Source organism: Eucalyptus grandis, chromosome 8 (assembly GCF_016545825.1).
Source record: "Eucalyptus grandis isolate ANBG69807.140 chromosome 8, ASM1654582v1, whole genome shotgun sequence".
NCBI classification, from domain to species: Eukaryota; Viridiplantae; Streptophyta; class Magnoliopsida; order Myrtales; family Myrtaceae; genus Eucalyptus; species Eucalyptus grandis.
The window spans coordinates 32,721,871-32,748,261 of record NC_052619.1 but is presented as its reverse complement, the minus strand read 5'-3'; the positions used below and the strand labels follow the sequence as shown (position 1 = coordinate 32,748,261).

Sequence of the window (26,391 nt, the reverse complement as noted above, 5' to 3'; positions counted from 1 at the left end):
AGAAGACTTCAATTTGGGAAGAAGAAGAGATGTTCCAGAGACGATGTTGAGTTTGGGGCTTCACGTTCGAAGCGTGTCCTCAATTGGGGAAGGAAGGGGACAAAGTTTGACTATGAAGAGGGAGAGACATCGTTTTGGATAAGTAAATTATACAAAGCGACGTGCTTTTGCATATGTGGATATTTTTACTTAGACTAATTGTTGCATAAGAGAGAGAAATGATTAAAATAAGCCACTTCAACATTTTTTGTTAGGTAAGTTTGACAGAGTTAATGGAAGGACTCAATCGCACTAATTTGAGAAGTTTCAAGATTTCATTACACTTTTCACAAGTTTTAAGACAAATTGCAGTTTTGTGATAAGTTTTAAAATTTTTAGTGCCTTATTCTTTGTCAAAGTCTCGTTTGTAACGAATTTATGTTCCTGGGCTTTGATATGAATGGTATCTGGTAACGCTTTTTGGTGATCCACTTGGCTGGCATCATGTGGACAAAGGCCAGCGATGGAAGCATCACTAATGAATTTTTTATTGAGTCCAATCTAACGAATGTCTAGTCCAATCAAGAGTCAATTTTCTATTATATATTGTATAAGGATTGTTCTTGTCTGGGAAACTAATATTATAAGAGTATTGAGACATGCCTACGAGTGTTGTTTCAAGTTAAGTCTATATAAAATCCTGTAAGGTTCACTGAAGGTTTTTAACGGTACTTTGGAATTGAACTGTTTGATTACCGTTTTAACTTAACTCTTTACCTCTTTGGTGAATTCCTTTAAACGTTGACTAACGTTTTTCATATCCTGAGGTGAATTCAATAGGTGGTGAGCATTTTAGTTGTCGCATTTGTGTTGACTTTAAAATCTCTTACTCCTCCAGTATCAATCTATGTCATTAGAAGAATAGTTGTGCTGCTCATGGAAACTATTTGGCAAAGAATACCCAAAGTCCTAATTAGAAGAAGGTATTCTTTGTAGGCATGACATTGATATATGAGAAGCAAGTCAATCAAAAGTAAGAGATTTCAAAATTCAAACTTGTAGTTTTTGGATTGCAAACAATGTGATTATTGATCAATTATGCTTTGTCCATTGAGCGATTGATACATAAATCACTTTCTCCTTGACGTAATGAAAGAACACATCGTAGTTTCACTCACAAAGCAAATCACCTTTGTTGCAAAACATTGAAAAACTCAGCAGAAGCACCAGACATTCCTAAGGACACTTGAACCACGTCATAACTTCTTGCCTCATATTATGATCCCCTTTGATTTTGGGTGTTTCACAGGCCTGTGGTCCTTCAGATAGTTGAGAAGGTTGTTGACATAACGTTCTTGGATGTCCTTATCCTCAAAAATAGGCCTCATCTCCTTCGCTTTCTCTCGGTAAACCCTGCCCTTTTCTTCCACCATCACCATCCTGAGCGACTCAGCCACAGACTGCCTTGTGACCGACCCATCCGACTCATTTCTTGGTATCGAATACCCAATCTGTCTCTCCTCCAATAGCCTTGCATTTAGTCCTTGATCTGCCAAGAATGTGAAAAGTATTAGGGCTCTCTCGAAGCTTAGTGCCTCCACCGCCGAATTCCACCCACCATGAGTCAAGAACCCGCCCACCGAGTTGTGCGCGAGTATCTTGAGCTGCGGCACCCAACTATCCCAAACCACGCCACGCCCTTTGACACGCTCCTCAAAACCGTCCGGCAACATGATCAACTCACTGTCGGCCGAGCCGAGCCGAGTCTTGAGTACCCAGAAAAATGGTAACCCCGAAAGCTCTAGCCCTAGGGCAATCTCGGTCAATTCGGTTTGAGTTGGTTTGGACTCGCTGCCAAATGCCACGTACACCACGGTACCGTTCTTTTGTGCATCAAGCCATTCCTTGATCAACCGCCATGTTTCGGTTTCGCCTCGGGAGTCGGGATCGCCTGGGGGAAGTTGCCCTACAGGGAAGACCGGTTTGGCGTAGACGTCCTTGAGGAGGGTTAACCATTCGGGTTCGACCTCATAACTGCTTCTAAGTGCTATTATGTCACAGTTTTCTTGGCTTGCCTTCAGCCGATATAAATCTGTGACGCCCGATGCGTTGCCCGTGACCGAATCAAAAATCTTCTTGATCTCAAAGTGGTGGAATGCGACCTTGGTTGGGAACGGAACCCACTTGGGGGGCCTGGTGAAATCCTCCGGGGTTTTCCGGTAGTCTCCCCCCTTTGAATCCTGTGATGGCCCAATGAAGCCCAAGCCGGCACCAATCAAAATAGTGAAGAAAACACTCCTTATGCCAAGCCTAGAAGCGATCGAGCCGGCCCAATACGGAGCAAAATCATACATGATCCAATCGGGATCCGATGATTCGAGGAACCGAGCCACGGGTTCTTGGAGCATGTCGTAAGCCTTCTTGAGGTACTGGATTTTGTCGTAAGGTAGGTCGCTGGTTGCTTCGGCACCCTCTGGCAAGTGTTCAATGGCCGGTAAGGGGAGCTTCACGAAGCTGATGAGAGGGGTGAGGTCTGGAGTGGGTTTCGGGAGGCGATCTATGTTTCTTGGGGCCGACAAGAACGATATCCGGTGACCCTTTCCGGCCATTAACTTGGCTAGCTCCAAGTATGGTGTCATGTGGCCAAAGGCCAACCATGGAAGCATCACTATGTGGAGATTGTCATGTGTATCGGCCATCGCGCTATAGAAAAAAAAATCCGTGGGGAGCTCAAGCTGGATCGCTCTAGAGGGCATTTACAAAGTGTGTTGAGTATATATAAGACCGTGCCGTCTATAAAAGTAGAGCTCATAAGTCGTGAAATTTTCCTCATCCATGACGTCTGTTGCCTTCTTTGGCCAGATTTTCTTATTAACCACATCATCTAGACGTCTCATGTGGCCGGTGTTCGCCAGTTGGTCCCCTCAATCATTGTGCGAAGAACACGACCTTCGCGAATAAAGAATCGTACTTTGGGAATATAGCAACGATCCTGTCCTCCTTCGACCATGAAATTCCAGGATCTGATTGGTTGTTGATCTCTCATCTCTCCTTCCCGATTCAGCTTACCCATTGACTATCAGACGATTGACTGTTAGTTGAACCTGGATTTTTTTGCGTCGGCCAAATAATTTAGACAAAAAGCCATAATACAACCTCAAACTATACCCACTATGATATATTACCTGATTTTTTTTTGTGATATAAAAAATCATAAACTATGCATATTGTTGGCCGAAATAGTGAACATGACATGTTTCTTAGTTAATCGATCTCCATTATCTGCTATTGAGTAGAAAACTTATGAGAAAGTATGGTCGGAGAAACCTATTGATTACTCCGGATTATGTATATTCGGATTTTCTATATATGCTCATGCGAGTAATGGTAAGCTTAAGTTGATGGCGAAAAAGTGCATATTTTTGGGTTATGCACATTGGGTGAAAGGCTACTGGCTATGGTGCACTAATATCAAATTACCCGGTTTTCTAATCAATAGAGATGTGATCTTTGACAATATTGCAATACTTCAATAGAAAAGTTTTGAGACACAACCAGCAGAAAATACAGATCATAGTGTCATTAGTGAGGTGGAGCTTCAGGTGAAGTCTCTAGAGACCGCTAAAGTAACAGAAGTTGAGACTACAGATGAGGCTGTAGTTCCTGAAGTTGGTGATAGTGGACAATCAGCACAACTACATCACACTATAGCCGTAGATAAATAGAGAAAGCAAATTAAATCACCGGTACATTATGGTTATACAAATATTGCTTATGCATTGATTGTGGGTGATAAGGTGGAGATAGATGAGCTTTCATCTTACTTTAAGACGATGGCTAGTTTTGAGTCGTTACAATGATTAGGAGTTATGAGCGAAGAGATGAAATCACTCCATCAAAATTAGACGTGGGGGCTAATCAAAATATCCAAAAATCAAAAGATTGTCGGAAGTAAATGAGTTTTTAAATGGAAAGAGGGCATTCCCAATGTCAAGGCATGGAGGTATAAGGAGAGACTTGTAGCAAAGGGATATACACAATGCGAGAGCATTGACTACAATGAAGTGTTCTCTCATGTGGTAAGACATACTTCAATTCGTGTTTTACTTACCTCAGTTGCTTTGTAGGATCTTAAGTTAGAGCAACTAAATGTAAAAACTGCATTCACGGTGAGTTGAAGGAGCAAATTTATATAAGGTAGCCAAAGGGATTTGTTATTCCAGGTAAGGAAGATCATTTTTACTTATTGAATAAATCTTTATATGGGCTAAAATAGTCTTTTAGACACTAGTATAAGCTTTTTTATATTTTCATGGCTAGTCAAGACTACTCGAAAAGTCAAATAGATAGCTGCGTTTACTTTAGGAGATTGGATGATGGTTTTTTTATTTATCTACTTTTATATGTTGATGATATGCTGATAGCAGCTAAGAATATGTTTGATATTGATGTATTGAAGATGCAGTTAAATGCTGAATTTGAGATGAAAGATTTAAGTGCTGCAAAGAAAATATTGGGTATGAAGATTTTACATGACAGGACTACATGAGTTTTATATCTATCTCAGAAGAAATATATTAAGAAGATCATGGCACATTTTAATATGCAGTTGGCAAAATCTGTAAGTAAACCTTTAATGAAGCATTTTAAAATTTCAGATAAATTATCATTGTAGACTAAGGAGGGGAAGGAGCATATGTCCTATGTTTCTTTGTCTAGTGCTGTGAGTAGTATTATGTATGATATGGTAAGTACTAGACCTGATTTTTCATAAGCTATGAGCATAGTTAGTCGTTATATGAAGTATCCTCGTAAAACTTATTGGGAAGTTATGAAGTGGATTCTCAGATATTTGAAATGGACAATAGATGTGGGTATGGTGTATTGGATAGATAGAAATGGCAGTAAGACCACTAGTTTTGTGAATTCGGATCACGCCGATGATTTGGATGATTGCGGATCTTTAGTAGGATACGTGTTTATACTAGTAGGTGGTGCAGTTGGTTGGAAAGCGTCCTTACAGGATCACATTGCCTTGTCTTCAATTGAGACAGAGTACATAGCACTAACTTTTGTAGTGAAAAACATCAGATACCACTTGATCCGAGATGTCTCAGCTAAAAGATTGTTACAGCAGATAACCTAGTAGACATGATGACTAAGTCTATTTCTTTGATGAAGCTCAAGCTCTGCTTGAGCTCTATTAGCGTCTGTGGAGAGTGAGCGCCCTTTGATGCGTTGGGAGAGTGGCACGTTGATGAGCACTATAACTTGGCTTCAAATATCGAGCCAATGTGGAAAATTATTAAATTAATGTTTCAAGTTTGAATTCGGATACTGATTTGTTAAACCGAATTTTGTTGAGGAAGATTTTCTCAAGCGGATTACAAATCGAATGAAGAAATATTTCTTCTTATTGGACTTTCTTTCGGATGTGCAAAATAAGTAAGGAAGATATCATGTGTAGCTACAAGACAAAAAATGACTCACATATTTTATTATCTTTATTTATCTTTATTCAAAAGTAGAAGTTATCTTTTTTTCAACAGAATCTGTGTAAAAGAAAAGCAAGGATTTCTTTCTTCCCTGTAAAAGCCTATTCCACGTTGAAGTTAAAGTTAGGTGGGCCTAAGTCAAATATGTTGACTTTGTTGGGCACGCATATAAAATCGAACGTGGATTCTTTCTTTGAGGTGTGCCGCACACAAGAAAAAGAAAAACAACGAACCGTACGAAAGAAGAACAAGCAAACGGGTTTTATTGTGTGCGGAGTACATAGAACATTTTGCTTGAGTTTGAACATGCGGTAATTTTTGTAACGTGATTTTATGTCCAAGTAAGTTGTTTATTTATAAATACTTTGGGTTTGGGGTTAAATCTAAATGTGGAAAACACTCAAATGTGTGAGCGATTATAAACTCCGATTCTCCGATTATAGTGGATTATTTGCTATTGGCTCTCTCCGTAGACGTAGGTACTGATATTCGGACCGAATCATATAAATTTTTTATATCTAATTATTTCTCGTTTAGTTTTTTGGTAACTTTACATTAACGTAAATTGCAAGATTTCATTGTTTTCGCATATTATATTTCAACAGGAAAAATACATGGATTCAAGGTATTGGACTGGTATTGCCTCACCCCACAAAATGTCAGTGGGGAGCGAGAGCCTCCTCCAACACTCAATGCAAACGTAAAGGTTAAAGTCCACCTATAAGGATCACTTTGTTTAGATATTTTGAAGGGCTTTGTGCTTCAATATGGTCAAATAATATATGGTTGAAAATGCCGATTCCAATCTAATGTTTTTATTTCTGGAGTAGTGTCAAGAGTCAATTTATTTATTTATTTATTTTTCTATATCTCGTTTAAGGATTGTTGATTTAGTCTTGGATATTATGGCATCTGGAGATATGCTAGGAGGTTGTGCCAAGTCAAGTCTATATAAATTATTCTATGTTTCCTAGAGGGTGAGTGAGTATTTTAATGAGGTTTTGGATTTTAGCTCCTTGATTGAAGTTTCCCTCTCTACCTCTTCAGTGAATTACTGTAAGCGTGAGTTGCATTTGCCATATTCCGAAATGGATTCAACGGGTGGCGAGCATCGGACGTTGCTAATATAACCGTACGGTTATTTTGATTGAATAACGGTGCAAGGGCAGCCACACATTTCAGTTTAGATGGAAAGGACAACCGGCATTTCACTGAAAACAGAAGTTAATTATGCTCTACAAAAATAGTAGATTTTTAACTTTGATTTCTTTTTTATTTTTATTTTGGGAAAAAGCCACGAAAAATCCTGAACTTTGCCCAGAGCGACACATTTACTTCAAACTTTTTTTTGTGACGTAAAAAGCCCCAAACTTTTCAAATCGTGACACATTTACCCCCATCAAGGGCATTTTTGTCTTTTTATTCTATTTTTTCCTTTTTCTTTTTTTTTTCTTCTTTCCTTCAGCAGCCGGCAAGGGTCACCCGACACCGGCGAGGGCACCCCTTGCCAGATCTAGCGAGGGTCATCCTCGCCAAACGCAGGCGAGGGCAGGGACACCCTCGCCCGACACAGGTGAGGGCGGCCCTCGCCCCTGCCATCCTCGCCCAACGCTAGTGAGAGCCACCCTAGCCCAACGCCGACGAGGGTGACCCTCACTCGACGCCAGCGAGGGTAGCCCTTGCCGAACGCCGACTTCCCTCCCCCGGCCAGCCGGCGGAGGGAAGAGAGAAGAAAAAAAAATATAATAAATGAAAAATGAAAAGACCAAAATGCCCTATAATTTTGGGGTAAATGTGTCATATAACAAAAGTTCAGGGTTTTTTGTGTCACAAAAAAAAAGTTTGGGGTAAATGTGTTAGGGGTTGGCAAAGTTCGGATTTTTCACATCACCAAAAAAAAAAAAATTGGGGTAAATGTGTCATTTTGGGCAAAGTTCAAGGTTTTTCATGGCTTTTTCCCTTTTATTTTTTGTGTATACACAAAAACAAAAGTTCTTTCCTTTACACATTAAATTCAAATTAATCTTTCTTTCTAAAAAGAAATGTACCAATCTCTCTTAATTTCTTGAACAAAAATAAAAGTTATCTAACGTAGAATTAGTAGTAATCTGTCAACATATTTATTTCATCTTGAAATAAAGTTGATTAAACCGATATCTTCTAATATTTTTCAAATGAAGGAATTTGTCCGACACTATTTTATTGACAAGAGTTGTGTTAGCATGGACGTTAAGATAAATTATTCAATTGTAGATACTAGTAATCCACGAAAGGGATTGGGTGAGCTTCACCTATAATTTCCGAGCATTGAGATTTCAAGCCTAGCACTAAGGTCATCGGCCGAGCTTCAATTGGTTTGGGTAAGGGTGTTGCAAATCTCGCTTGCCACAGGCAAGATTTCAAGCCTAGTACTAAGGTCCAAAGTTCCAAAATCTAGAGGTGCTAATGAAGGTTGACGGCATAAGAAAATTTAAATCATATCTCTTAAAAATAATTTCTCTAGAAAAAATATACTTTCTAGCAACGTTAAATAGTTGATGAAACAAAGCGACTCAAAGTGAGAGAATAAGAACTGTAGAATGACTTAATGTGTTTAACCTGGATGATATGTATACCTTTTTCTCATGTCTTCTACCTTAACGTTTGGGAACCGATTAAACTTGTTAACTAGTTGCCTCAAGGGAAATTAGTGGTGCAAAAGGCACCATCATTCTTTTAAAAAGTAACAGACCGTCACCCGAGCGTTATTCAATCCAATGACATCGCTCAAGAAAAGGAAATCCATGGTGTAATTGACTACAATTAGATGGTCGGGCATGGGTCCAAAATAAAACAAATGACATGAAGTCATAGATAAATAATATTAGATATCCAACATAAAAGTAATATAGATGGAATGGACTTTCAATTTTTTCCGGTCTTTTTTTTTTTTAATTGAAAGGTTAGCCATGGACTTGATTTTTCACCAGAGTAATTTCATTACCTTGATACGTTTATCTCTCTACATAAAATGCTTTCGGCCGAAGAGTCATCGCATCCCACCATCATTTCATAGCCTATTCATATGCTTTAGAAATTATCGCCAAAACTACACTTCTCCATGTTAATTGGCGAGATGGTCGTTCCCAAAACCGTTGTCACCGAATATCATATCGTGTCCTCACAATCATTTTTGGAAATCAAATTGAATATTGTTCATTAAGGTTTTCAGTTTTTTTTTTCTTTTAAACTTACTTTTAGCAGAAAAAGAATGATTTATGGGGATCAAATTCCCACTACTGGGATTTTGATTTCCCAAGGAAACCGGACAAAAAAGTCATCCGGTTTCCTTGAGAAAATGCAGGGTGGAGATTGCACCGTTACTCCGGACAGAGTAACGGTGCAGTCACTTTAGCTTTTTCCGGCGAGCATTTTCATTATCGCATTTGAGTTGATATTTAAATCTCCAACTCCTCCGGTATCAATATCCGTCCCTCGAAAAATAATTGTGCTGCTCAAGAAACTATTTGGCAGAGAATTTTCGAAGTCCTAATTAAAAGGTGTTTTGTTTACAAGTTATGTCACATGACGTTTTGGAGATGCAAGTCAATCAGAAGTAAGGATTTCAAAATTTTAAATGCAAAATTATGTGGAGAATATACCCATAACATGTACTGTTGGTTGATTGTACCTCGTCAATCGTTCGATGCACAAACTACTTTCTCCTTAAAATTCTCTCACGAAAGCGCACACCTAGTCTCGCCAAACATTGAATAACTAAGCAGAAGCGCTAGATATTCCTTACCTTATATTGTAATCCCCTTTGATTGTAGGTATTTCACAGGCCTGTGTTCCTTCAAATAGTTATGAAGGTTGTCGACATAACATACTCCGATGTCCTGTTCCCAAAAATAGGCCTCATCTCCTTTGCTTTTTCTCGGTAAAGCCTTCCCGCCACTTCCCACCATCACCAGCCTCACCGACTCGGCCACTGATTACCTCGCGACCGACCCATCGGACACATTTCTTGGTATCAAATACCTGATCTGTCTCTCCTCCAAGAGCCTCGCATTCAGTCCTTGATCTGCCAAGAATGCGAAAAGTATTAGGGCTCTCTCGAGCTTAGTGCCTCCACCACTGAACTCCACCCGACATGAGTGAAGAACCCACCGACTGAGTTGTGTGTGAGTATCTTGAGCTGCAGCACCCAGCTCTTGCAATGCATGTCACGCCCTTTGACTCGCTCCTCAAAACCGTCCGGCAACACGACCGACTTGGTGTCGGCTGAGCCGAGCCCAGAGAAACGGTAACCCCGAAAGCTCTAGCCCTAAGGCAATCTCGGTCAGTTCGATCTGGCTTGGTTTGGCCTCTCTCCCGAATGCCACGTATACCATGGTACCTTTCCTTTGCGCATCGAGCCATTCCTTGATCGGCCGCCACATGTCGGTTTCGCCTTGCGTCTCAGGATCACTCGGGAGAAGTTGCTTAACAGGGAAGACTGGCTTGCCATGGATAATCCTTGAGGAGACTTAACCAGTCGCGTTGGAACTCATAACTGGCTATAATGTCATAACTTTGAAGCCCATGTTGGCCCGAGGAAACCCAAGCTGGCAGCATTGAGAATAACGAAGGAAACACTCCTCACACCGAGCCTAGAAGCGATTGGGCCAGCCCAATCGGGATCCGAAGATTTGAGAAACTGGGCTACGGGTTATTGGAGCATGTCGTAAGCCTTCTTGAGGAACTGGAACTTGCTGTAAGGGGAGCTTCATGAAGCCGATGATAGGAGCAAGGTTCGGAGGGAGCTTCGGAGGGAGCTTCGGGAGGCGATCTGTGTTTGTTGGGGCCGATAGAAAGGACATCCGTTGACCCTTCCCGGCGATCCACTTGGCCAGCTCCATTTATGGGGGAAAATTATTTAAATACTCTTAACTATATTACAATTTTTCCAAATCAATCATAAACATTTTATTTTAGCTAATTGAATTCTAAACCATTTATAATTATGTCAATTCAATCATCCAACTAAATTTGACGGACTGTCATTGTCATGGACGCTGGCTGGTGCCAGTGGACAATTTTTTAACAATATTTTATTTTTTCGAATTTTTTTAATAATATTTATTATTATTATTGGTGACCAAATAATATTTTATTTTTCTATTCTTTTTCCTCTCTTTTTTCCCTCCTCCCTCCTTCTTCCTCTTCTCTGATGACCGGCCAAAGGGGAGGGTCGATCGCCGGACTGACGCAACCGGCCAGTGGCGAGCTAGCCTCATCGTCGCTGGGCGAGGCCAACCTTGCCTAAATCTAGCGATGCTCGCATCGCCTTCGCTAGTGGCTAGGCGAGCTTACCACTAGTAGGCCACGTTAGTCTAATGACTGGCCCTCTCCTTTGATTGGTCACCAGAGCAAGAGGAAGGAGGTCAACATTCACATCAATGCTAGCCGGCCAAATTTAGTTAGATGAATTGAATTAATACAATTACAAAATATTCAAAACTGAATTGGTAAATATATATATGATTGATTAGATTAATAGATTTAGGACTTTTTTGATAAATTTTTCCTCATTTATGGCATCATGTTTCCTGATGCCAAAAGGCAATCATGGAAGCATCAATATGTGGAGATTATCATTTGTATCGGCCATTGTCTATACACCAAAATTCATGGGGAACTTATAAGACTCTGAAGTTACATAAATGGAGCAGGAGACGTGAAACTTTTCTCGCCAATGCCGTCTGCAATGCTACATTATTTTCAAAGACTACTTAGCTTGTCAATGTGAGTTCGTCTTCATGTTGATAGGAGTTAGTGAACTTTTTTTAGTGTCTGTGAGATGATTCGCTGAGGTTAGAAGTTCATTGTTGCTATGTCTTCTTATGGAGAACGTTTTATGTCATCAATGTTTTGTCCGTCCATTAAATAGTGCTGCAAAATGATTGAGTTCATGGGCGGCAGGTTCCTTTCTCCTAACGAATGCAAGCAAAGAAAGGAAAATACGAACTTCAGTGAATTCTAAACCATGTTGATAAACTCGTTTAATTGTTATTTAGTTAACGCAAAATGTTAGCAACTTACGAATGTCAAATACAAGAGTAGACTATCAACTTTATTTAGCAATTCATAAGTCAATAAAACAAATTTGGAGGTGAAAATAGTAAATTACTACTGAAATTAGTAACTTACCAAGGTAGATCCGCTTATCGTCACTTTAGTAATGAATATACGAACTTTAAGTCGAATGTGAATAATCTATCTATATAGAAATTTACCTCTAAAAATAATGGAGACTTAGGAAATTCAATCTTATACAGGTATGAACTAGGCCTCAATTTATCTACTCCAATCAGAGCCAGTGCATGTGTCCGACGTGGACTTGGGTAGACTAAAACTAGATCAGAACAACCAATGCCATTCTTTTAACAGCCTCCAGACAACTCGTGAACGCAGGACAGATCAACTCAACGGCCAACCTAATGTCATGAGAGACCATAAATGAAATTGAATTAGGTGTAAAAATCAACCAAATCAAGCTCAACATAGTAAAGCTGCATTCATTCACGTTAAGTCAAAGCACATCATACTATATCAACTTATCAAACTACCGTGGAATTTAGATAATTCAGCAGCCATACATAATACATTTGAAAACTCATCACACATCCTATTCTCAATAAACCTTGAGGAACATAAGAGCTTAATTTTTCTAACATATCAACTAAGGTTCCATTTTGTTTTCGTTTAAGAAAACTACTTTTTACTTGAGCTCTATTCATTTTATAGAAAATAACTTTTAAGAAAACTTTTTATGAATTTTCCAACATTCATCTCATGGAAAATGAACTAGTAAAGAAAAACACCTTCCATTATTGAAAAAGTACCTTCAAAAGTGAGGGAAATTTTTTTTTTTTTAAATTTATGTTTTCTTTTTTTCTTTTTTTCTTTTTCTTCTTTCAACAACCACAACGGCGGCCAACGACCGGCCACTAGCCAACTCTAGCCTTGCCTAAGGCCAAATGCAGCGAGGGCGAGGTTTGAGGTCACCGATGTCGGTGAGTCGTAGAGCTCAGGCTCGCCTTGATTGGGCAAGCTACCGATGAGCTCATGACTCACTGGATCTGGCAATCCGCGTCTTGGTTGGTCGTTGGATAGTAGGCCATCATCGAGGCACGTGGCGGTGGAGGAAAGAGGAGGAAGGAAAAGAAAAAAGAAAATTTCAAAATAATAAAAAATTGATTTTTTAAAAATAATAATAATTAATATTTCAATTTGAAGCCATCAGGCGGAAGCGGACCATTGTCTATTGGCATGCCTTCATCTAGAACAATGTAATCACGCCAAGGTAACAACTTAACCTTTGGCTTGTTGTCAAGCGCAGGTTGCTCACCCAAGCTCTATTATTGTCCCATGGTAGAATTGAGAGAGGATCATGTGCATTTTGCAATGGTATGCCTAATTCCATAGATCACCTATTTTTTGATTGCTTTGTTATGGCCGGTATTGCTTTCTTTTGGGCGGCTAGATGCAATTTGCCTTGGCGAAATAGATCCTGGGAAGAAAACCTCCGTTGGGCCACATCCTTCTTAATGGGCAAGGACTTCTTTAAAAGCATTGTTCACTTTTCCTTTGGTGCATTTTGTCATATCATTTGGAAAAATAGGAATGGCATCCTCTTTAGAGATCAACCCCTTATCGTTCCGACTTTGAAGAACTATCTTTTCAAGGTGGTGAGAGATAGGACTAGCACCTTAAAAAATGTTGATGATAACTTCAGGAATAGAAGGTTGCAAAGGAGTTGGGGCATCGATCCTATTATCTTCACTAGGGATCCTTAATCAGCCCATTTTTTTAGCCGATGCTTGAGGGAGCTGCTGGACTTTTCTCCTCATTCGCTAAGGTGTTTGTATCTTGTAGCCGGTTGTTCATGCCGTGCAGTCTTTGTCTTTGTTGCTGCATTTGTGGCTTTTATATCATGGCATCCTTCCACTCATAATGATTTTCTCATCTTGAGTGAAAGCTTTTTGATGCTATGATCTTTTGTACATTTGACCTTTTTTAAATATATTTGTTACCTTTTACCAAAAACATTTTAATTTTTTTTAATATATGTATTAAAATTAAATATTTTTAGTCAATCAAAAAATTAAAAGGATTTTTTTATATTTTTTTTTCCAAAAACTCAAATCATATACAAAAAATGAAAAAATATTTTTCGCTCCATTTTCAAATTTCAGCCGAATGTAAGAAAATAGTCATTTTCTCAAAAAATGGTTTCTTGGAAAATATTTTCCAAAAACATAATATTTTCCTTGAAATGAACGGCCCTTAATCTAAAGATGGAATTTCATGTTGTATAGCAGTCCATATTGAGGTGTAGTACTTGCTAGTTTGATTTATGCATCTATTTCTCTATGAAAACTTTAGCCTCACCATCGTAATCATCCAACACACCAAGTAAAAATATGCAGTTTTATGTCCCTGACAGGAAGCAACAAAGTTTAGGAATTGCACATTAATTAAGAAAATGTGTAAGCAATACATTTGACGACCTTAAAAATGTATAAACCTAGAACTGAAGTTGTAAAAAGTCCGAAGTTCAATTAAAATGCAAAAGACAGTACTTTTTTACATTCTTGCACTCTTGTTGGTTATTGAACTTCCCCAACACGACTCAACATATCATCACTCTTGCGAGTCATTCGTGAAAAGATCAATTCCATATTCCCCCAATAGGGCATAACTTCGACAATCAAAAGATAACGACCATAATTTTTTCTTTTTCTTTGTTTCTTTTTGCCAAAAAACAATGACTACTAAACCTTCTATCCAGTATATCGTCTTAAAATCTAAAATTAAGATTTAGACTGAAAAATTCATATTTGACATGCCTGTAAAACTCTGTAGGAGATAACTGTATCATAAACATGACAGAGGAGTCAAGAAATACATTGATTCTTGAATCACTGAACGAAGAAAATTTGCACTCACATTCTATTTTCATTGACAATGATGTAAATCCCCAGAGTTGGCACATACAGATAGCAACTACCCTAAACTGTAAAAATGCCATATATGTGGTTCTGTGAAGGCAAAATGAAGGATAAGTGACTTCATAAGGACCCATAGGCGCATGCAAAGGGGAAACGAAGTAGAATTTATGAGGTTGATGGATGGTACAAAGTGATTGTAGCTTGGGACCGGTCTTCCCCCTCTTCCTTGATGATGCAGCATACTTGTTGTAAACCTATCACAGATTTTTAATTTTCATCAAAAACCAAATCCAACTTGATCATAATCAAGGAAGACAACCATATATTCTGATCCAGTATTAAAAAGGATTCTGAAAATGCTTCAACAATATTTTAAGAGAAGCCATTCAAAACTGATCCAATACATTGAATTCGGATAAACTTGACAGCTGAGAAGGCTTTAGAGTTCCTATTAAGAGTCAATGCCAAATCTGAACTTGGCATCCTAACCCAGCTACTTAAGAAAACTAAGAAATTGGGGATTTAATTTATTCAATAGTCGAGTTTAAAGGTGGAAAAACATAAGCGCAAAAGCAAATTTGGGATTCTAAGTAACTTGTCATTCAACAGATGGGAAGCTCAAAGTTCAAGAGACAGGATATCCAATCCAAAGTTTACAGCCCTCAATTACAGCAATACACACAAATGCAGTTTAAAGGGATGCCCTACACAGCCCCTAATCACTAATTTACCCAATGAAGAGCCATTGACAGTGTGGCTGCTCACTTCAAATACCCTCATTTTGATAGTGCAGTCCATCACTCCATTGAAGCTCAGACACAGTAGGGAAAGCAATATTAGTGTAGACCAACATCTATCGAGATGCCATCTTTGCGCATAACAATCTATTAAGCACTATAGGATTGATATTAGTCAAAAAGACATGCCCCTAATGAAAAGCCCAAAATTATCAATTCTAGTCAATTTTCTTTTATTGAAATTATCTATTTTAGACATTATCACGAAATGGTTGAGAAAGAAATCCATTCAGTTAATTTATCAACAACAATACTAGAAGACTAGTTTAGCTCAAACATATATCATCACAACATGTACTAGTCATTAAAACATTATACTAGTCATATTAACCCTGCATAGAATCAACAGTAATCATAAGTAACTCACTCATCGTGAATACTAGCTTAGTCAGGACTGCAACATGCATATGAGCGTGCATATGTGCTTAAAGATAATTTAAGATATAAGAAAGTTGCCATTGAAAAATTATATAAGAAAGTGAACCCACTTTAGTAAAAGCGCTCAACTGGGCAAGAATTGGTTGCATCCAGCACATGATATGAGATTTCCATCAAAATCAGCATTTTTAGGCGCCAGACAAGATCGATGATAGCTGCAGCTTTCCTGGCAAACAAGCCAATTATGACAAACAGACAGATGAATAACTTTCCACAAAAAGTTCAAGCTATACATTGTCTATTAAAAGATCGGCAAGTACAGTGGATAAGTATACCATAAGTGCATAACTTTTGTACGATACTTATTTAAGTGTCATAATTTTTTTAAAAACGCTCACTTGAGTACCATAACTTTCAATTAATTATTTAAGTGCCAAAAATATTTAAAAACATTAACTCAAGTTGAAAATCCGACGTGGCATCGCACTTGTAGTGAACGTTTTTAAAAACCTGTGACATTTAAGCGATCGATTGAAAAGTTATATATAACTCAAGTCAACGGAAAAAAAAAAAGTTGTGGCACTCAAAAGTGAGTATCATACATAAGTTCAAAGAAAAAGTTATGGCACTTTTTACCCAAAAAAAAAAAAAAAAAGTTAAGGCACTTAAATGAGCAACATACGAAAATTATGACACTTGTGGTGTCCTTTTCTTGCAAGTAGATAGTACTTCCTTTCCATTGATATCATGATTTGGAATAAAAAGGATCTAAAGTTCAAGAATCAATATGAATTACCAACTACTAAAACACCGGATCCGGGTGGTATTAGACCGATTGCCACACAAAACCTTTCTAGGTTCCAGAGAAGTAGATTCGATAGTGAGAATCCCCTTTTAAGGTTTTTACTTTTTTGTACCTCTTTTCTTTTTGGGATGGATAGCTGTGTGGAATGAGTTCAAGAAGGTTGGCAAGAACAGATAGTACTTCTTGCCCATTGAGATCGTGATTTGGATCAAAGTTCAAGAAGCAATGCCAATTACAAACTATTAGAATACCATATCCAAGTGGTATTTGACAGAGTGCCACACAAAACCTTCCTAGTTTCCAAAGAAGCAGATTTGAGAGTGAGAACCCCATTTGAAGGTTTTTGTGCTTTTGCATCCTTTTTCTTTTCGGGATGGTTAGCTGTATGGAATCAGACCCAAACTGTTGATAATTTAAACATTGTGAAAATTGTAATAATGGTATCCACGTGAGAGAAAGGTCAAGAATTTGGTATTCACCTTCTACATTATGGAGGATGTTTGCCAATCAGCACAAGCAAAAAGCAAGAAGCCCCAGATTAATGCCAATATCCGTAAAAGAACTGTTCCCATTTTAAAAATTATCTTTCAGAATTAGGGCCCGTTTAGTTCAACTTTGGGGGAATACCCTTGAGAGAATACAAATACTTTTGAGGTAAAGGAGTTTTCCAAAATGCTAGAGTGTTTGATAAACTATAACTAAAAGTGCTTTAGGAAAATGTAAGATTGTTTGGTAAACATATATTTGAAAAGCCATTTGGTGTGACCAAATTAAATTTTTTAATTTTAGTATTTTTAAAATTACAAAAAAGAAATAATGGCTATATAACCGTTTACATTTTCATGTTGAGAGTGATGTAAAAGATACGTATTAGTAAATTTATTTAAAAATTATATTAAAAGATTTTGATTATAGATTAGATGCAAAACTCAACTTTTGGCCTAGAGTTCTTTTAGATTTGTTTTCAACTTTGAATAATTTTTTTTAATTATTATAGTATTAATTATCTTCGTTAATTAATGATCATTAGTACAACTGGAAACCCCTTTTTTTCTGGAGTGTTACTTTTATCATGAGACCAAGACTGAGCATACAATTGTTCCTTTCTTTTACTTCCTTTTGCGTCTCCTTGCGGTATGTGCTTGCCGATGAAGGAATGTTCGGACTCTACATCAGTAATGTCAATCCTATAAGATCTTCTGTATCAATTTTTCTCTCCAATCTGTACTCTTGATATATTTGCTGTTTCGTGCTCTGAATGTGAGATGCCGGTGACCGACAGTGACAAAAGATGTCAATTTTGGGGCGGATAATAACTGGCAAAAGTCTTGGGTGATTGTTGTGGTGGTTCCATTCGGTGATGGTGGCTGACGAAAGCGGTCGATGGCTGGAGATGGTGTTGGGTTATATAATTTCTAGAAATATGCATTTTGTTCATATCCTAATCATATCCTTGAGATTGCGGCTGTAATTAGTGAATGGAGATGGTCGGCGATGGTGTTGTGCGGTGGCTGTGTTGGTTTGTAACGACGTTGATCGGTGACTTTGGTCGTTAGTCTCCACACTGCCGCCTTCACTGCCGCGCGGCCTCTGCCGGCGTGTTTGCCGACAACCCCTCACTCCAACCCAGGAGGACCTGGTCCTGTCACGTGCCTCCCACCTTAAGGCCTATCTTGCCATCTCAAGCAGCTCTCGAGTTGCTACCATATTTCAAGTTTGAGGTGGTCCATAGATAATCTATTACGATAAATCTGAATTGATATAGTGGGTTGTGATTTTGACAGATTTACCTCCTATTAAAACTTATCCGCAATTGATATGACCAGACCCTATTTGATGTTTAAATTCAAACAAGTTATCAATCATCAAAAGCTTGAACACCCTACTAGTTTCTAAAAAAAAAATCAAGATTTATCAGAGAAACACTGCAAAGAAATTTCCAGAAGAAGTTTTAGTGCTTCTAGCGAACACTGCTCCTGGGTAAAACAGTCGCCCAATAGATTATCCATCTATCAAATTACCTCAGAAAAGACCTGCTAAGTAAAATAAGACACTTCAACTTTCATGACAAATCACTAGATCTAACTATATGCGAGTGTTTTCCCTTGCTGCCCTGCAGCTTTATTCAGATAATTTCTGGAGGTACATCCAGTGGAAATAATCAGATGGTGTCGACGGCGCCTCATTCTCTGGTCAAGACAAATTACTATCCGTCATTTCTCAGCAAAGCAAGAGAGATTAACCAACAGCTGAGGTCAATATAACTAGAACCACGTTTCAAGATCAGGTCCAAAATGCCGAAAATGAAACTTTATCCTCCCTGCTGAATTTGAAGCATGCAAACTCGGAAGGCTTTCAAGTATAATGCTGGCAACTTTGAAATAAGGCAGCTTGATAATTAGACAATGATGAGTCATTATTAACTCAAAAGCATCGTACCTACCTTAATCTGTCATAATACTATCCTATGACATTATTCAAACAATATAACTTCTCCACCCTCCAAAAATGGATACGTCAAATGGTGTCCAGAAAATTGAATATCAAATGTGTAAGGATAACAATGCTGGACACGTTCTGAACCGATTTGCAGAATTCACATTTTTCCAACCCAAAACCAACTCCGATTGAGAATTTCAAACAGACAAGACATTGATTCTGGCATTCCCAACAGTTTCCAATCTCAAAACGAAAATCAATCAAGGTGGTCTTAAGTCTTCCGCCACATAGCCCAGTAAGCAAACCTACATCGTTGCTCAATCGATTGCAAAAGCTCTAGCAACCAAACAGCTCACCAAACAAATTGATCTCAGCAAATGAAAAGGAGGAGACCAAGTTGCCGCCGGTAGGACAGCCCATCACGCAAAAGAAAGGGTCCAATGCCAATTCAACTCCCAAAACCACCAATGTGATCTCGACATTGACTCGATAATGCTCAGCAAAATAGAGGGGTTGAGTTCATCGGCAAGAAGAATTTTTTTAACTCTACAAGCCTGACACTAAAAACACCTCACTGCCAAACATAACTGCCCAGCGGGGAATTATACCCATCGAGCTTTTCCGAATTTCCAATGCCTTACAAAATATAACCATCCCATGCTTCCGGCCACCCATTACCAGAAAGTACCCATCACCAAACCATTGATCATCCATCATATAAACAACAACAAATACAGCATGCTCTGACTGACTTCCACAAACAAGAAATCCAATATGTGCCAAAAACCCAATTTAACCACCATAACCAAAGCTCATGGTCATCCCAAACCCAACATTACCATCTACCAAAAACATAAAAAAGCTCCAATGTAGACCATCGAAATTGCGAAAATCAAGTAAGAACACTGACGTACATCTTGGAGAGCTTGTTCGGGGCGCCACCGGTGACCTTGGCGACGCGGAGGAGGGCAAGCTCGGCCTTGAGTTCCTTCAGCTGGGTCAGAAGGTCAGTCTTCGACTTTTGCCTCAGCTCGTGCACCTTGATCCTCGCTGCCACCAATTCAAATCGAAAGGGCAAGTTCAAGTCAGCAACACAAGACAAGATAACCCCCATTTCGTCCCTAGGGTTTCGCCGTCGCAAGAGCAGGAAGCAGAGCCGTCACCGATCCGCGAGAGGAAGCAAACGATCAAAGAGAAACAAAACCAACCTTGGATCTTGGATTCACTCGCTCGTCAAGAGAGTAGAAGATCCAGATCTTGGATTCGCTTGCTCGTCGCGACAAACTTCGGCCTTGATGGAGTGGTGCTCGGATTCAAATCATGATGGAGTGGTGCGAGTTGCAAGGAGAGGGACGAAGAAGAAGAGAGCTGTCGTCGCTGCAGAACAGAGGAGAAAGCATTGAGAGAGTGTTAAAAGAGTTAGGGTTTTGTTTAGTATGGGTAAAATTGGACTTTTAATAAAATTTTGAGGGTAAAATAGGCAATCAGTAAAATTTCATTAATAAAGGGACCAACATGCCGAAAATGCTGAAATGCCCAAAGCAGGTCCCCACCTGCTTTGGGCTTTCAGCATTTCAAAGGTCAGCATTTGGGGAATGGGGGCTCCAAATGCTGAACCAAACACCAAATTTTTTTCTCAGGGGCTTTGGGGGCTAAAAGCCCCTTGGGAAAACTGAACCAAACAGAGCCTCAGTTTGGGGTAGCATTCCAAAAAAACTACATGAAATCCCAGATCTGGGCAAAAATTGTAATGTCTTCTTCCTCCTACATATACAGCTGAGCTTAGCAACTAATTATGACTCTTACAGTTCATTCCTAATAACAGCCTATAAAGACACTGCCTCCACTAAGAAAATACGAGCACTAAAAACATAAGTGCCAATTAGGTTTGCAGCTTGAATCACAAGAGCCAGAATTATTGACACTTACCGAGAACATAACCACCACAGATTGAGTCAGCAAACAAAGCGTTAAGGAGCTAGAACCAACAGGACATAACCTCATTGGTACAGTAGATTTTCCAGAGGTCATCCTTTTAATTAGATGAATCAGGTTCATTTGATTCTTCCACACCTGCCTATAAAACTCTGATTCTTGAGAATGAGTGATGCTTAAAAAATCAAGCATTGCCCTGCACAAAATGAAAAGTTTCAGTTACAAAATCTAATCTAGATATATAGGAAGATATGCCCCACAGGCATCAAGATTATACTAAAATCAGATGTTCTTTATCCCCATAATAGAAAATATCAGCTGCATTGCTTATTGGATCTACATTAAAATAAATCATTGAGATAAAAAAAAAAAATGTTCATTCAGCACCTTTTGCCTTATTGGATTATGAAACAATAGATTCTCAAGCATGGCTTGTCGACTTGCTACAATTTTATGGAGATCAGGAGATATTGAAGCGCATCATATGGTCATTAAAAAGTGACCTCACAAGAAGAAGCCTGCCATTACATCATGACCCACAAGCATTAGCAGTTGTGACTTTCATCCATTCTAATGCTACCAGATGACGGCTGTGATGGGATCCCATATCTCTTGTCGATGTGTTTCACATGAGCCTTATACATATGTGCTCTCCCTCCACCTAATAGCTTAAACTTTCTGGTTAAATTTTCTTACATGGTATCAAATCAACTGCTCATTCAGTTTTCTTTTACGTCTCTGCATCTAGTTTTTGAATCTTCATGGTGTTTTGTGCCGATGACACAATTCGTACATGTAAGCTAACGTGGCAAAAGTCTCTTGTTGAGGAAGTGGGTTTTGGATAGACAGAATCCATGTGGTTAATTCGTGATAATTGCACTGCACTAAATATAGCTTCTAATCCCATTTAAATTAGAGATTTAAACACAATGAGGTTGAATGCCCTTTTAATAGGGAGAGATTACTATGTGGAGAAACTGCAACAAGCTTTGTGAAGTATAATGATCAGCTTGCCGTTCTATTGCCAAGCCTCTCTCAGATACTCAAGTCAAATATATGGTAACAAGCTTGGACCATAAGACATATATGCTCCAACTTAAGGGGCAGCATTGAGAGTTCTTTGTAATTGTCAACATAATGTTAGACCGAGTTTGTAGTGGCATACACGGAAACACCATGCGATATTTACTTCATGTGTAGACAAAGGAAGTACAAAATCCTTTTGGTCTTAACTTCTGTCATCTTAACTTTAGCATGGTAGCAAAGCTAAGTTCCACCCTGGTGTATCTACATGTGTGGTTCATCAATTCCACATGCCATCCTCATTTAGATTTGCATGTGAAATGAGCTAATATAGTATCCCGCGCTGCATATCTACGAGATTCATATAAGTCTCATATACATGTGATTTCTCTCTACCTATTAACTTAAACTTATGAATTGGATTTTCTAACAACAGGAAGACAAATCTATAACCATGCTTAAACAAATCACCCAAGTCACGAAGAAATGCAATAAAAGGATTGTTATATGAATAAACTCAACCAAAAGAAAAAATTTCACCCACCATAAACTATTGGATGTGCTACCCAAAAATTGGCTTCCATATTGACTGACTCCAACGTACGTCTATTTGTCAATCATCCTACCAAGAGAAATCAACATTCTAAACATATTAGAACGGAGAAATCAGACAAATTTTAGGTAGATTAGGTAAAAAAAAAAAGTTAGCTTAGTCACCTTCCAAGAGTTATCCTGTTGCAGAGGGCAGTGATTGTGCAACAGTTTGCAAATATTCTTTTTACCCCATAAGCAATAGTACTCCTTCCAGCTGCATATCAACATGTGTTCAGGGTTATCCATGATATGCAGTCATTTTTTCTAGTTCTTTAAAATGATAGATGAGCAAGGAAACCACATTGTTTCCGGTGATAGCAATGCCAGTAGCCTCCAGTCAAATGATATTTTATTTCAATTTACATGCCATCGAGTCCCTCAATCAACAATGTATATGTTTGAGGGTGCAGTTGGCAGCCTTTCCTCTCCATGACCTGCAGCAAATCTGAGCATCTCTTTACAAAACCCTTCTTAAGTAGACCATCAACTAGAAGCTTCCAGGCTAGTTCATCATGATTGTACCCACAAACTAAGAGACTATGAAAAAAATGTTCAGCCTCTTCCTCATCCTCCTGATCATATAGGCCACATATAAGCAGCTTAGAAGACTCCAGACGGGGTAAATGACCATGCTTGATCATAGCCTCTGTCATCTTCTTTGCTTCTCTGTATTCTCCCTTCTCACAACAACAGCAAACAAGAGCATTGTAGGTTTTTTCATCAGGATTCATGCCTCTATCTCTCATATGTTTGACTATCCTAACTGCTATTTCAAGGCGACCCACTTTGCAAAGTCCTATAATGATCTTTGCATAAGTGTTGACATTAGGAGCACAACCATGTTCAAGCATTTTGTCGAAAAACTTCAAAACAGTTCCAAAATCCACAATCCTCCACACATCTGCTTTATCAACTGGTGAGATATTTGATGTCAAGCTATCACTTCCGACCGCAAGGTTTTCCCCTTTCACAAAATTTCCATCTAGAAAATGCTGAAACAACAGCCCATATGTATGGTGAGAAGGCACACAATCAGAATCAAGCATGCGTTTGAGAACATCAAAAGATAGATGAAGTAATCCCAACCGCCCATATGCATCAATTAAATATGTGTAAGGGACTGAGTCGAGCTCAATCTTCTCTCTTCTCATCTTAGAGATCAAATTTTCTGCTTCATATATTCTGCATTGAGAGCAATATGCATAAATAAACAATGTGTAAGTAAAGAGATCAGGCTGATATCCCAAGGAAACCATCTGGTCTAAAAGCTTATCAGCATGGTCAAAGTCTCCTTCATCAAGCATCTGCTTAATCAGAATTGTATAAGTATACACCGTCGGCTTCAAGTCCAGATTCAGCATATTTTGAACCATCACCAATGCTTCTTGTGTTCTCTTCTCTTTGCATAATCCATCTATCAAAGCATTGTAAGTAAACGAATTTGGCTTGCAATCCTCCAAAAGCATCCTATCAAGCAGTTTACGGGCATCCTCAAGTTGTCCAGATGCACAACAGCCATCAATTAACGATGTATATATCACTTCATTTGCTTTGATACCTTTCTCATGCAATGAATCCAATAAAGCAAAAGCTTCTTTAATCCTCAACCTCTTACAAAGAGTATCCATAATAAAGCTATAACTCCACACATCAGGGGCTAAACCACTTTCTTCCATCATTTTAAGTAGCCTATGAGCATTATCCAGCTCCCCTACTCTACATTGACCATGAATTAAAGAATTGTACGTGATAATGGATGGACGGAGGTTGCGCTCAGCCATCTTATTAAACAATGCCATAGCCTGGTGCACATCCTTATTCTTACAAAAGTAGTCTATCAATTCATTGTATGTACGAGTATCTGGACTACATTTTTTTGACTCCATCAAACCTAAAATATCATATGCAGCATCTATTTGTCCATCCTTACAATACCCGTTAATTAAAGCATTATAAGTGACAACACTTGGAACTAGCCCCTTATCCGACAATTCATCCAACAATTTCCGGGCGTCACTGATCTTATTGTTCTTACAGAAACTATCAATGAGGACAGTATAGGTATGAAGATTAGGCTCACAACCTCTCTCAGGCATTTCCGTAAACAAATCCATTGCTTCTGATATTCTACCCAAATCACATAAACCACATATAAGAACTGTATATGTTCGAACAGAAGCACTGCAATTATCTTGCTCCATCTGAGAAAATAACTTCAGAGCCTCATCCACCCGCCCAGCTTCACAAAGACCATGTATAAGGATCGTGTATGAAACCTCATTTCTTGCACAACCCTTTTGGGGCATTTGCACAAAGATCTTATAGGCGCCATTCACATCCTTCTTCCGACAGTGACCCAATATCAGGGAGGTATACGTATATGTATCCGGGCTCAAACCCGCCTCCAAAATCTTTCTCACGTAATACTCCGCCTCCACCAGATTCCCTAACTTACAGTACGCATTAACCATTGTATTGAAAGTATAGATGTTCGGCAGAACCTTCAGGTCTAACATCTCTTTGTACACATTCTTCATTTCGTCAATCATCAAAAACTTCGCTAATGCCATCAGTAGAGTATTATAGCATCTGACGGTAAGCTTAAATCTCAAATCACCTTCCCCGTTCATCCGGGATAAGAACTCCAACACGAACCGCGCGTCATCTGCCGAACCGCAGCATTTTATCATGGCGATCCGTAGCTTCTCAGCAACACGGAACAACTTGTTAGGAATCAGAACGGCCAGCAAAGCCGAATAGGACTGCACATTGTGGCTGAACCCGGGTCTCCCCGAAATCCAATTGAAGAACCCGAGCGCCGTCCGAGGGTCGAGACTCGAGGCGAACACAGAGGCGACGTGGGCCGGGGTCACCGAGGGGATCAGCCTCTTGAGCCAAGGGTTCCTCTCCCAATTCGGGGACGCGAGGATCGAGAGAAGCCGAGACGAGACGTCCGACGGCTCGGGCTCGGCGGCGCAAGAGGCGGCGGGAGAGGCGACGGAGGAGAGCGCTCTGGCGACGGAGCAGGGCGCGAGGGCGGCGGGATCGCAGGGGCTGGAGACGGCCGACGTCATCCTCGTCGCGGCGGCGGCGGCGGCGGCGCGCATATGGAGAGCGAGAGCGAGCTGGATTCGTTGCAGAGAGGCTGGCGGAGACTGAGCTTCTGAGGGAAAATAGCGGTGACGGAGCCGCGAGCTGCGACCGGAAATGGAGGAGGACCCGACCCGGTCGTGCCTTCGGATCCTACCGTCTACAACGATGAAGCGGAGGACCAATGACCAATGTCAAATCAATCCTTGATTGAATAATTCGCGTGATTATTAATGATTAAAATGAACTCAATTTATAAGATCTATACTCGATGCTACGTCATTAGTGTGGTGGCACGACCAAATGGAGTCGGGCCGAACTAGATTCATTTTGAAATGAGAAATCTCAAAACCGACTTAAGATCTGAATTGGATTTGATTTTTATTACGGGATTTAATTTCATTCGAAGTTTAAGGTTTGAAAACTCAATTGAGATCTATATTATTAACGTTTCGCAAGTCTACACCTCCTCCAACTCAGGGGCAAGATTTAGATTTATATGTCATATGCATTGGAACAATCACATGCTCATTTGTGAAATGCTAAAAAGAGATGGGATGAAATTGAATATCCTAAACTTTTTTTCCATAATTAAGGTGAAATTGTATGCGTTTTTAAGTGATGTTATGAAATTTGGTATTAACCGGCCAAAAAGGAGTACCTAATCTTTTTTATTCATCATTCAATCAGGTATCTAAATTGCAAACTAAAATGTTCAAATTCGGCTCAAATTTGACCCCATGAAAAAAAGAATTAACAATGCTAGTCCCCGTGGCCTATGACATAATGTTATTGTTTATATTTTGGACATACACCATGTTGTTGTTAAGTGGCCATTAGCTTCTATATCAGATGCCAATTTACAATACAAGTCAACCCAA

At 39.2% G+C, this 26,391-nt stretch overlaps 2 protein-coding genes and 1 pseudogene across 5 annotated transcripts in view; all 3 read right to left on the bottom strand.

Annotated features, from left to right (window-relative positions):
* LOC104414106 (pentatricopeptide repeat-containing protein At5g65560) overlaps positions 1-25,712 on the bottom strand; it is a 58,009-nt gene extending 32,297 nt beyond the window's left edge. The window contains exons 1-6 of one of the 4 annotated variants that reach the window (XM_039299403.1): positions 22,544-25,712; positions 22,371-22,448; positions 20,798-20,999; positions 20,077-20,245; positions 19,783-19,918; positions 18,087-18,618 (exon numbers count right to left, since the gene is read on the bottom strand). In XM_039299403.1, coding sequence (XP_039155337.1) covers positions 22,780-25,527 — 2,748 coding nt within the window. In that variant the 5' untranslated portion in view covers positions 25,528-25,712 and the 3' untranslated portion in view covers positions 18,087-18,618; positions 19,783-19,918; positions 20,077-20,245; ... (1 more) ...; positions 22,371-22,448; positions 22,544-22,779. Of the gene's footprint in view, positions 1-15,734; positions 15,851-18,086; positions 18,619-19,292; positions 19,919-20,076; positions 20,246-20,797; positions 21,000-22,370; positions 22,449-22,543 lie in introns of those variants that run through there. The other 3 variants (XM_039299402.1, XM_018861231.2, XM_018861232.2) reach the window with 3 other exon arrangements.
* LOC104414108 (UDP-glycosyltransferase 91A1) lies at positions 1,052-2,729 on the bottom strand. Its single transcript, XM_010025127.3, has one exon. It carries the CDS (start codon positions 2,676-2,678, stop codon positions 1,251-1,253), a length of 1,428 nt encoding a protein of 475 aa, XP_010023429.2. The 5' UTR covers positions 2,679-2,729; the 3' UTR covers positions 1,052-1,250.
* Positions 9,260-10,354, bottom strand: LOC120287172 (annotated as a pseudogene).
* Positions 25,713-26,391: the final 679 nt, after the last annotated feature.